The sequence below is a fragment of the Megalops cyprinoides genome, chromosome 10 (genome assembly GCF_013368585.1).
Source record: "Megalops cyprinoides isolate fMegCyp1 chromosome 10, fMegCyp1.pri, whole genome shotgun sequence".
Classification (NCBI taxonomy): domain Eukaryota; kingdom Metazoa; phylum Chordata; class Actinopteri; order Elopiformes; family Megalopidae; genus Megalops; species Megalops cyprinoides.
The window spans coordinates 11,834,197-11,847,456 of record NC_050592.1 but is presented as its reverse complement, the minus strand read 5'-3'; the positions used below and the strand labels follow the sequence as shown (position 1 = coordinate 11,847,456).

Below are 13,260 nucleotides of genomic sequence, written 5' to 3'. Positions count from 1 at the left end.
AGTAAAGAGAGCAAAGGTAATTATTCTTGAGTTTATATATTTGTAGAGTGGGAGCTTTTATTATGTATAATTGTAGTATGTTTTGTTTTGTGATTACATTGCACATTGTGTAATTGTGTGTATTGTTTAACCCTACTTAAGTATCACTATTTATTTTTTCCCATATTAGTGCATTGTGATAAAACTGTAAATACCTTCAAAGGTTACAAGATACCTGCTTATTAAAAATACACACAATGCTTAACACATATTTTAACAAAATTAATCATAAATGAACACAATGTCAATGAACATAATCCTTATATAAGGATACAGCCTAAATATAACAAGACAGCAACACACCTCAACTTATGATTCACAGGTCTCCTTCATTGTTCAGGAAAGTCCTGGTAAGATGTTCCATTCACTACTAACATTGTGTGAAAAAATACCTCCTGTTTCAGTGTGAAAGTTAACATTTCTGACTTTCCACCTACCTCCAATTATTCTGATAACAGACCACATCCTGTAATAGCCTCTGCAGTCTACTTTATTAATCCCTCTGAAAACCTCAACCAAATCCCTCTATTTTCTATTTTATAAGACTGAAGATTTGGGTGTCTGAAGATTAGGCTGTCTTTTCAACATGTACTGAATGGCTGAAACCTGGAACCAGTTGCCTTTATCTGCAATTTTCTAAAACTTCTACGTCCCTCTCATAGTGTATCTGCTTTTAAGATTAAACTGTTCAGATATGTTTTGTCTACATGGTTCAAGCTCTTCTTGAGTTCATGAAAGTTCAACAATCACATGTAACAATGGTATTTCATCCTTGAAGTCAAAGAACTTTAAAGATTAGGTGATTTCCGCTTGACATGAACGTGCATTCAAAAAGCAAAAGCAAAGCATTTGAGGTTCACTACAAATGAACAGAAAAAAATAGGCAAAACAACAAAGATACACTCGCTGATGTTTCTACAGCTTTCAGTAAGAGATTTACAACTTCAAGCTAAAAGTTCAGGAAGGTTTATTTTTACAGCGAATGAAGTCATATTTTATCATCCAATGATAATAACAATAAAATACTTCAGTTGCAGTTTTTCATACCCCAAGCCATCCAGATAATGTCTTTGGTGATGTTTCCCATCTGTGTGTCTGTTCCTCTATTACAGTGTGAGCGGCCATCGAAGCAAAGGATAAAATTGCTCTCTTGTGGTAAAACAGCCATTCTATGTCTGTGTTAATGGGTTTGGAAGATCTTTCATTCTTTAATACGCGCATCACATGCCTTAGATATGTAGTTTATAAATGCAAGTTACGCTTTTTCCTGCTCATTACTTTGTATGGGTATATCTCCAGAACACAACTGATTTGATCTCTGTGCTGATGGACAATATCTTCAGAAAATGGAATGGGGAGAGCTAAGCGCTGGCAATAACTGCGCAGACAAAATGAACGGAAGGCAATATTTGACACACTTAGCGGGGCTCTCTGAAACAGAAATTGTGCAGCGTCTGTTTTGCAACTGGGCTCAAACACATCAGCTCAGCCGCTGGCGGGGACCGCGCCAAAGTGGCATGCAGAAGCCATGACTTCATCACCCCGAGCGCAGGAAGTGCTCACGCTCAAAACCCCAGACTGCTAAAATGGTGAAGAGAGCTGGGTCATAGGAAGGTCTATTAATATTTTTCTTTAGTCAGTGCCATGCTTCTAATCAATCTTACTGCAAAGCCATTTTTTAAACCAAAGGTGGTTAAGTAAATAATGTCATTTCAAAACAGGGTTCTGTAACAGAATGTTTTGTCAAAAATTAAAGGTGTAGTTGCTACTGTAGTTTACAATGTTATTAAGAAGAATTGGAAGATACTGTGAATCTGACCACTCTATTTCTCAGAAACAAGATGCTGTGAAGCCAAGGAACGTATATCCAATAAAAAAGAAGACTCTGCCTGGACCCACAGCAATGATAATTCAGTTTTAGCCAAATTTGCAGTAACTGTGCTCTGCCTTTGTAGGGCAGTGTCCTCTCAAAGAAAACCAATACTGTCATCTATTGGGCAAATACTGTAACTGGCAGATGTTATACAGTCTCAGTGATTATTTTTACTTTTAATTAAAAATAAAACAATACCAAGGTAAAAGCTGTATAATGTTCTTATTTTCATGCAATGTAATTTCATACTTCACAATCTGTACATTTTTCAGCTTGTAAAAACACACATCTGTATGTGGACATCACAATTTCTGTATTTTCAAAGGTGAACATGGAAAATGAGAACAAGCTGAAATGAAAGTACACTTCCTGTCAGGCAGTGCAAGAGACTGCCAAAGAAACAAACTCAGAATCTGAACAAATCTTAAAGTGGAAATGGATGGAATTAACATAACTAATTGAGAAGCATGACAAAATACAGGTACACAGCTTGTGGCTTATACATACAAATAAAGGGTCTGGAGAAAAATAACTTAATTGAATTTCTTTCGTATAAGAAAGTTTAAAAAAATGTTCCCCTCAAATAAGCTTTTTCAAGCACCTTGGCTGAATAGACCCCCATAAAAGGAGACCCATTCAAAAGAACACTTTACGAGAAAAAAATTTGAAATGGCCGATGTCAGCCAATTTGGAGGCTAAAATTGGGACACTGTTTCTATTGAAAAACCATGAGAGAAACAAAGGGCTTTACTGTGAGGTGTGAGAAAGCACAAACAGGAAACAGAGTCAGTTACAATTTCCACTCCAGCTGAGGAACCAGTTTGTGGGTTGCATAATGAGAGTTGGTTTTTCACTTGTTACGGTTTTACAATTTACGTCTCATGGAAAATTCTAAATTAGAGCAACAATCATGATAACAATACAAATAGTTCATGAACAAACAAATGGAAGTAACAAGAAGAAGAAGACTGGAAGATTCATTTGAGGATGACAGGAAAATGTGCAGCACTGATTGAACGCAACACAGCACACAGACGCAGCTTCAGAGGCGCGAAACGGCCCCCCTCCTTCCATCTGCAAACCTCAGACTAGCGTACTGAACCCCTCCTAATCCCTGTAGACCAAACACAGACACTCATATCTCAGTGGCACCTGGGACAGTGTGTAAACATAGAAATCAATCACATTCATGTCGGGCTACAGTATTTGCTGCACATAAAAATGCTGCTTTTATGCTGCAGTAGTCAAGCTGTTACATGTCATGCTAAAACAGTTTTACCTGTGATAACTGCTTTGCACCAGTGTGATCACCAGGGTGATATGTCCTCATTCCTGCAGAGATAGGAAGCAAACTTTGGAAAGTCTTTGGAAACTCTATAAACATCAAAGTACACACGTTTTGATCTATCTTAACCAAAATTTCTTAGTCGAAACCCTAAACAGCAAGTGCAGTTTAAGTAGTCCCTCACAGCAGTATTTCTCCTTTCTGGCATGTCAGATGTACAGGAGCAGTCTAGTTAGTACTAGTCAATAAGATGGTTTTGAAGACTAGAGTTATGACCTCCTGTAAAATGCAATTAACGCAAATGTTGTAGGGACATTTCCACCCAGATCTGTGTTCAAATAATGGATTTTAATACAGTTAAGTACTCACGATTGCTGTACCCTTGCCAGGAGACACACACAGTGATGACAGTCAGGATGAAGATGAGGGAAAACATACCCGCCACAGCAACAGTAAGGTAAATACAGAAGCTGTGTGTCCCTTTTCCTACAAGAGACCCAGTGATCTCAGTGAGAGGTATGTATCTGGAGACACAATGAATCCAACCCAAAAATGTTCCAGTACAGTAAATTATTCAGGTCTCCTTCTCAAGCTCCCTAAATGAAAAGTAACCTAAAATTAGGACTTCAGATGGGGATATATTTGTTGTTTTTTAAGACTTTTTTTTTATTCCACTGATTTTGTTGGCTGTTTTTTCAATGTTATTCTCAGTACCAAGCTTTGTTGTAAATAAGATTTGGTGAATGGTGCTGCTTAAAAAATATAAAGACTGATTGTTAAAATTCACTGTAAAAGAAAGTCACTATGTCTGTGACCTTACTGTGGATTTTCATCTTAGTCACTTTAACAATACTTTCAACAAATGAAATAATTTTCATTTTCAATAAGATAAAAAACATGTAGATTGACAATAGGTTCTTTTCAGTTATAGCAACATCTTGTAAGTGGACTTCTGATGAAGGTGGCATTCAATGCCTTTGTTTGTCTCACAAAAGCACGCCTGTGCCTGTTGCTTTGTGTGCATCACACCAGACGCTGTTCCCCTACCTGTGCTGCTGATGGTTCTGTTCAGATGGAGCCCGCTGGCTGTCTCCAGCACGCAGGTGACCGGGGTTCCCTCGGCCCAAGATTGGCCTGGCATGGAGAGTTGGGTTTTGACGGAGTCTGAAACAAGCACTTTGTCCTCAGGCAGCCACGGAGACTCCACCTTCCCTTCCACTTCCCAGTATACCTTGCACTGACTAGGATCCACCCCCAACACCAAGCACATCAGGCTTACAGGAGCCGAAGGGTCTGGAGGATGGAGAACTGGCCCCATGATCCACATTGTAATGTCTTTGGTGGGGAGATCTGGGAGAGCATGCCACAGAGGTTCAATAAGACAAAGTGCATTGTAAAAAAAAGCCTTTACGGCATTAACCTTCACATATCTTAATGAAAACAGTTGCAATAATAAATTTCGATAATAATTATCTATTTAAAAAATTAGCCTCAATAAAATCATAACCAGAGCATTTTGAATGAAAATGCGGTGATTGTTGAAAGTAAACCCTGCTCATAAACTTAAATGGTCTAACTTAAAAATCATTGCATTGCAAGGCTGTTTAAACTGCTGAGTTTTTATTTGGACCATTAGGATAAAGTACATTGCTCAAACAACAGTAACAGCAGTGTTCCAGCTGAGCTTCAAACTTACAACTTTAAAAAAAAAACCTATATTGCTAAAATCTCTAACATGCTGCCCTTGTGAATGAACCCCTGGAAGGGAATTAATATGCATGTCCTTGTAAGTGTAAGTTCAGGAGAAGCAGTCCCAGCACTTCATACAGCTAGATTCTGCTGTGATAAGCCTTACCAGTAACAATCACTGTGGTCCCATTCCCATAATACACCATTCTTGAATCTCTGATGGCACAGTAGTATGTGCCCATGTCTGACTGGCTAACACTGTGGATGTGCAGGGGGCAGTCTTGGTCAGCAGTCTCTGAGTTCCCAGGGATGGTGCTGGTCTTGTTGATGGTGTCATAGTGCGTGAGTCTGCCCATTGGCTGCACCAGCAGCCACCACACAGAGATACATTGCCCTGTTACATCGCTGATGTCACAATGCAGTGTAACATTGGTGCCCTCTGCGGCTCTCAATGATGGCGGGTGCTGCAAAACCACTCCTCCTGCTGAGGAAGGGCACAGACAGACAGACATGGATACATGCTTCAATTTTCAAAAAATGCACAAAAACTTCAAATTAAACACATGCATTTTTCTCTTTGGTACAATGGTGGCTAGAATAAATCTAAAATTTTCTATATCCGACTCAGGTTAAATTGCTATCAATCTATCAATGGGAATTTGAATAACCTGTTGCAGTTTGTAGGTGTTAATCAGCTGCTTTTTAAAATGTATCTCTAAACCTGTTTGTTTTTAGGTTAATATTTATTTAAATTGATATTAAAGCTATGTGTATGTCAACAACATGTATTGTACACATGTGTTCCTCACAGACAACAGAAATCCCAGCTGGGTAAAGGATTCCTTATCTGGTAAAAAAAAAGAATTTTAAAAATACATAAAGTAGCCTACAATACCACTGAACTGGAATTTTCCTTTAAAAAGAGTTAAAACTATAAATAAGTATTCAAAGTAATACATAGACTGCCAACAATCTTACCGAAGCAATTTTTGTTTGTATGAAGAATTTGTTGAGGTCAATTACCACGAGACACAGAGCTTATATGATCTCATTCTAATCAGTTATTTGTTTCAAGATCACAATGGATGGAATGCAATCCAGCAAAGCCACTGCACATAATAACATATATAAATCTTTGTCATTTTGCTCGTTATTTTCACTTTTTATATGTGAACGTAAAAAAAAACCTTCAAAATCTGTCAAGGCACCGTTGTGTCACGAAACTGATGTAACCTAAATAAAATAAATCAGATATAATGAAAAGTAGCACACGGTAAAAGCCTCCTTGTCATCCGTATAAGGCCGATACGGTCACGCCACAGAGATACATATATAGACCATTGAAAAGTGAATAGTATAAAATATTTCATAATTTTGGGAAGTAAATCTACAGAAATAGAGTACAACAAATGCAGTAGGCTTAGCACTTTTAAGGTGAGTTGCAGAATATTGTATTTTCTGTGCTAATCAATAACGTGTATAAATCATGCTTTACAAAAGATTGATTTGTTTTAGAAGTAATGTAATATTCAGATTTACCGATAACAAAGAGTGCGAAGAAGCAGGGAGGATAAGATAGCGTCCAAAGCCGAGGCACACAGTAGCGCGTCATATGGATACACCGAATGCGTAGTGTTGACAGCACTTCAGATACAGCAGTGTCAATGCACTGGATGAATATATTAACAAGGTTAAAGACATTAACCGCGTCACGCCTACACGTTTGACCAAAATGTAGAATAACAAACAGCTTGACGTTTTGTATAACCAAAACCGCCCTGCTTGAATCCTTGATGATATGACACGTTTATGACATCTTATCTTCTTTGGTTATGGTACTTAGAGGTAGTAGTAGTCATAGTTCCATTTATTTTCGATCCCTTAAGTTAAGCCAATCCTTAACCTTTATCGACATTTCAGTATAACGCGGAAAGGGTGTCAGAAGAAATTCCAGTCTATGATTAATATTTTTTCATAATTATGAATAAATTGCACATTCCGCTGCATAACCCAGAATTGTCGGCTTTAACAGTAGGGTGAACAAGATTTTAGAGTGAAAAGGACTTTTGAACATATTTATGTTACAGAAAGCCCACACAAGACCAGCATGAGAGGCAGTGAGGTAATATAAGATTAGTAAGCAATTTCATCTGAAAATTCCTTAAGTCTTTCACAAAATAGTCACTGATTATCTTAAAAATCTACTTCGTGTAGATCATCGTTCTCTCAGACTGCAGTCAGAAGTAACGTCCTTTAAAAACGCTTTGATTGTTGTAATTTTCAAAGTGTAGAGCAAAACAAAAATGTTTGAAGGCTCAATATTTGTTTAAAACATGACGTGTTTGCTAAGAAATATGTGCCTAAGATTACCAGACCTTTCATGCAATCAAAAATCCCCTAAACCTTAAATGAAACAATGTCCTTGATTTAGAAACGACAAACGCACGAACAATGCGCCTCGCTTCCGCGCAAATTAAGTAGGTCCAGAGTTTGCTGACAACATCAACACAGACTTGTGGTTTCCTTGCCCTTTATGAAAGACGATGTTCACAGACAGAAAGAGCTGAAGAGATTTTCAAGTGCGACTTCAACAGACTAACTTTGTCCAAATTATGAACCATATGCGTACCTTGATGATGCCATTCCACTGTGCCATGTGTCAAAAGCACAGCGCGTTCATAGATTCTGAGATTTCGCGTTTGTACCGGGTATCGAGGCCCTTTGTGCTCAACCCACAAATGTACCGCATAAGCCATTTTTTAAGGGGTTCCCACAGAACCGTCAAGATGGAACTGTACACGTGCGTTGGAAGAATTAAACAGTTATAAACAAAGCCGTCTAGACTGTATTTGAATTGTGAGGTATCAAAAAATTAATTTACCCTCTATGGAAACTAGGACATATTCTACATTCATACTGCCAGGGTATTCTTGGACAATTATAAAAATATATGGGGTAAATATTAACCTATTTTATGTAAAAAAAAAAAAAAAAAAATACTGTGTATACTTATTGTTGTCATATTCTTCTCATCTACCCTGTAATCATAATGTATAATTGCTATTAAGACAACTGCTCTGTCTGTTCATTCATTCGGTACTTTCTCCTCTGTGTAGCCACCTGGGGGGTGCTTTAAACATTCATCTTACTGCATATGGCGGTTCATGCCTTAAAAGACATTGCCATGTATTTTTACCTTAACTATGTATTAACTTAGGATTTCATCCTTGTAGGATTTTTCTTTAGTGACTTAATATTAATCTGAACTGGTTCCTTGTGTTTTTAATTTAAATAATATGTTTAATATGTGCTTGTATTAGTGTAGGCTATTACTGAGAGTTCTTATTGGAAATGCACACACGCATGTACACACTCACGCACCCAATGGTGGGGACGGGGTTAGGATGAAGAAGATTCAGTAAGCTGTTGGGTCAGGAAATGTAAATTATGACAGCAAAGGCTTGGCCAAAATTTGATCCAACCACTTTTAGGTAGTGCCAGGGGCGATTCTAGCTGTTGAAAAGATCAAGGGCTAAGTCAAATTTGCTTGGGGCTTGTCTTTTTTTTCGGCATCGGTAGGTTGGGGAGGTTATATCTACCATTATAATAAATAATTATTATCACACCTTCGGATCCTGCAAGTCAAGCCTTTTTCAGGGCGAAAATAATATATATAGCCCCGAATGATCGGACCTAACGACACCACTGGGTAGTGGGATTTGACCGAATCTGGGCCACTAAATTTGACAAAGAAACAACTTTCCGATTAAACACCCTATGACCACCGGGCGGCACTGTCACCTTCTACTCATTACAGATTCTATGACGCGGGGGAAAAAGTCCTGTCTCTAGGGTAATCTCTTAATTGCCCTGTTAGTCACATAAATTTCGTGAGATTTTGTAAACGTGAGGAAACGTACTGTCAATTTTAAGCCATGTTAACTGTCAATTTTAAGCCATGTTAACAGGTCGTGTCGAGTTCGAATTCGATTTATGTTATGATATCATCATTGTACAAGGAGGTTTGTTTTAGGCGTAGACCTATGTGTAATGTTTCACTGCCTGTTTGTTTCTTATTATATTAAAACCGTTGTTGTTGTTAAACTAATGTTTAATTGTATTAAAGACCCATTTTTTTCAAACCTTTTTCGTGATCTGACCCTAACCCATCAGAACGCACACGACCAGCCATTTATTCATCTTGAATTGACAAGCATCCCGGTGACGCAATCAACGATAATCTACAGTACGTTAAATTTGTTTAACAGCATTGGTTAAAAAAAAAAAAAAACAGTAGCAGCCCAATAGGCTCTGGGTATTGATGCCCACTACGCCAAAGTGGGGATGAAACGCTCGGTGCTGACAGGGATTACAAGGCTTACAGCAGGTGCTGTTGTAATATATAAACATAAATAATTTTGTTTATTCTGAGTGGGCGAAACTAATGGCTCAAAGTCATAATTATAAATATCATAGCTACGGCAAGAAACAATATTTTAAGTATACCTCTATGATCAGTTATGAGAGTTATGAGTAATTCATGATTGCATCGAGCTGTTCACATCTCACGGCTTTCAAGGATGCCAGGCCCCGCCCTCTCCGATACACCTGTGCGGTTGCACCTGTACAGATGGCCTGTTAATAAAACGAGCTTTCCGTTCCACCGAGATTCCACATTAGACGTAAGAAACTGCAAGGAGTGCACTGATTTCAACGGACAAACATCAGACTTCACACCTTCACACCTTTGGATTTTATTAACTGGGCTTTTCTACATTTTGAGACCATATCCTTTTTTTTTTTCTCTCAAAATGGTTAACCTACCCATTCATTTTCTGGGGATTACACTTTATTCCGTGGTTTGTGCTGTTTCAGGTAAGTTGGAATATTACTTTATATTTATAAATGTTGTTGTTTTTTAATGCGGTTTTAGTTTTGGTGCTTAGTCCTTAGCAGGGGGCAGCACATCACCATAACGACTACAGTATTTTTAATTTGTGTTGATTTTCTTCGCAAAAATCTTTCTCATGTTATGCAATGTTCTTAAAACACCTCATACTTGTTCTTGAATGTCTTGAACCACAACTGGTAGTCATGTGGAGGTTTGTATTTTCAAAGTGGACATAACCCACTCATAAGCTCTGATAAAGAATTCCATATTCTGCCACTTTCTTTAATATATCCCTGAAATATACCTTTAGGTTTAGTTGTGAGGCTGCCTGTGTGTTAAAGCATTTAGGTTGTGTTCATGGAGGGCTGCTGAACAAGTTAAAAAGCTGGAAAAAAAAATATATATATTCCATATATACATGGAAAATACAGGTGTGCATAATTTCCAAATTGTTATTCTAAAGGGTAAGGCCAAGTATGCATGTATTTTAGGTATTAGAAGTGTCACAAACAATTTTCATTAATCTCTCTAAAAGCTACAGCTCCTACCCTTTTAGCACAGAGCATCATCGAGAGCTTGTTTTGAGTTATACTGGCACTTGTTTGGTTCAGAGTCACAGCTTGGATTTGTGATATCAAAGAATATAGTCCATACCAATTATTTCATAGGGAAATATGAAATCCTGACCAGTGGACCAATTCCAGAGGAATGGCTCTTTGAAGTCCTTTAGAAAATGTCAGTAGGTTTTTTTTTTAAATCAAGCTCAGCATTTGACTAGAGCCAAAACATGCACAAAACAGTCCATTCAAGACTCCTCAGTGAATACTTGGTACAAACCCAAACAGTATTCCTTTGTGCTATGTTCTGGGAGTTTTTAATTGTTCCTGGGAAAGTTTAATGAATCCTGAGAGGATGTTAATGTGTATACATTTTGTGGCCTTTTACATGTACAGTACAGTGCTCTCGCTCTCTCAACAAATGATGAATCGCCCACTTCTTTCTCTATCATGGTTGTCACTGATGAATGCTAAAAACATAAAATTCAGAAGTTAATTTAATAACAAACAGTCACATATATTGACAAATTCCATCTAAGACAAACATTGTCCATGGAATGATTATTCAGCATGTTCCACTCTATGGATGTGCTTTAGGAAATTTGTTTTGTTTCTGAATTTTTATTTTACCACCTTACACTTATCATTACTACATTGTGACAAAAATACTGATTTATTTAATCTGTAAGCAACTGGAAATGTTAAACGTCCATATTTCAGAATAATAAAAAAACACTATTATTGTTATAATATTGCTATAAATGTTATAATCTGAGTGTTTTAATTTGAAAGGTCGTTCTAAAATTTCACTTTCTAAATTATAGTCGATTTTCAAATTGTAAATGGAATTTAGCTGAGATGCACTTTTGCTGTAAATGAAAGCTGTATCAGTGAGATCAACATGATCTGCACAGTTTAAACACTGTGCAGATCCAATCAATGTGTTTCTTTTTTCTCCTATAATTTGGGGTTCCCTTGTAACTGAGTTACAATGGAGAGGTAAAAAGGGGTAATGAAGACCTTCATCATTTTCTGCTCTTTGGAACAGGCAATTCTGGTGTCCTTTCCTGAGTCCTTTGCAGCCATGCGTCCATGTGGAAAGTTTTCATCCAGACCTTGTGAATGGAGCATAGTATTTTCAAACAATCTGAAGCATTGTTCTGTTTGTTGTTAGCATTTTTCATGTGCTTTCTTTCAGTGAAACTTTTGTTAACTGAAGTGTTTCATGTGTTCAGGGGGAAAAGAACCTTCGGGTTCCTTAACCTTTCACTCTCTTTGTCACACAGCAAGTTGTTAATTCACCAGTAATATGGGTGTTAAGGATACTTGTCTGTCATTAAGCTTCATGACTGCTCCCCTGACAGGTGCTTCCATGGAAAACATCAACTTTTCACCCCAAACCCTTACTGCAGCACCTATTGTAAGCACCACCACATCAACCCCCATTTCCACCTCCTTCCTCTGTATCAAAATCACCAACCGAATCTTCAATGACTCACTCGAAGACCAAAACTCAGACTACTACAAGAAACTACGGCTTGAAGTCACGCAGCTGGTACGACCATTACACTTATTTACAAATTCTGCTCTTTTCACCTGTCATTTAAAATGAAAGACAATGCGAAACAGGAGGCAGTATTAGTGTGCCATGCCACTGTTCAAATATGTGGTGTTCTATGCATCAACAAAGACTGACCATTACTGCATGCTTCCAGTCCCCTACATTCTTTACTTTATTTAATTTTATGGAATTCTTCCACCAAAAATGATTACAATTGAAGGAACAGTGGCCTCAGTAGTTGTCAGATATCACAAATGATCAATGATCTCTGTAAAGATAGCTTTTTAATTTATTACTTACGTAATTATTTTTTTCTTTTATTACGTAAAATATTGTTTCTCACAAGAATGTGGAAGCTACAGTATGTTTTTTTTTCATGATCTGGTCTACTGTTTACTCCTTGGGTGAAGTGACACACAGTGCAGAAATAAATGAGGATTTAGTCCTTTAAGTTGGAATGGTACACTCTGGATTGTTTTTTTGTTTTTTTGTGTTCCAGCTGGAACCAATCTACCAATCAGAATCCCTTGCTTATGCAGGCATATCGGCAATGACCTTCAGGTAGGGTCTGTTTATTCCTAATACCAGTTCCTCTTACGGATTCACACTAATGGAGAAACAGAGTAGCCTTAGTAGTAGTAGCAGTACCATCAGCAGAAGAGAATGTCTTAAATGGTAAGAGATTGATATATGGATCGTGTGAATTTTTTCCCTGTGATTTCTTCCATTTTCAGTAAAGGATCAGTGGTTGCAAACTCAACGTTGGTGTTCAAGGCTGCAGAGCTTAATCATGCTATGGTCAAAGATCTATTTCTCAACAATGTCAAGAAAAAAACACCACTGGATCTTGACCTGAACATTAGCTACACTGAAGGTACAGTAATGCTCTTCTTCTGTTCTGTTACGTTCATCCCAGAAACCTGTTTTGTTAGTGCAGTAACTCCTTTTTTGGAATATAAATCTTACAATATCTTTTTTTAAATTTTTTTATAAAGCTCAAGAACTTTACCAGCCAGCTCCAGAAGCTCAGGAATTTGCCATAAGCATGAATGAAACTGCAACTGAATCTCCCAAAACCCTTCAAACAACTATCTCTACGGCAACTAATGATTCTGTTATAACTGTAACTACTTTTCACTTAAATGGGACTACAGATAGCATGAATGACCCAACTTATTTTCTATCAGGAACTACTACAGACTCCATTATTGATTCCACCATTCTTCCACTGAGCAGTACCACTGATGGTGCACATTATATAGATCACTTTCCAACAAATGAGACTCAATCGAATGTTCGTACTACTGAGACTACCAGTCCAACACTGACTCCTCATATGAGTGACTCCACAAGTAGTACACATAT

General features: G+C 37.6%; 1 protein-coding gene across 3 annotated transcripts; it reads right to left on the bottom strand.

Annotated features, from left to right (window-relative positions):
• Positions 1-2,355: 2,355 nt before the first annotated feature.
• On the bottom strand, positions 2,356-6,520 carry LOC118785138 (M1-specific T cell receptor beta chain-like). Of its 3 annotated transcripts, none has more exons than XM_036539684.1 (6): positions 6,426-6,520; positions 5,053-5,370; positions 4,245-4,547; positions 3,567-3,683; positions 3,192-3,244; positions 2,356-3,026 (listed from the first exon to the last, which is right to left on the bottom strand). In XM_036539684.1, the coding sequence occupies exons 1-6, from the start codon at positions 6,496-6,498 to the stop codon at positions 2,955-2,957; spliced, it is 936 nt and encodes a 311-aa protein (XP_036395577.1). In that variant the 5' UTR covers positions 6,499-6,520; the 3' UTR covers positions 2,356-2,954. The 3 variants fall into 3 exon arrangements, with proteins under 3 accessions (XP_036395577.1, XP_036395578.1, XP_036395579.1); XM_036539685.1 differs by having other exon boundaries at positions 5,053-5,367; XM_036539686.1 differs by lacking the exons at positions 2,356-3,026; positions 3,192-3,244 and having other exon boundaries at positions 3,499-3,683.
• Positions 6,521-13,260: the final 6,740 nt, after the last annotated feature.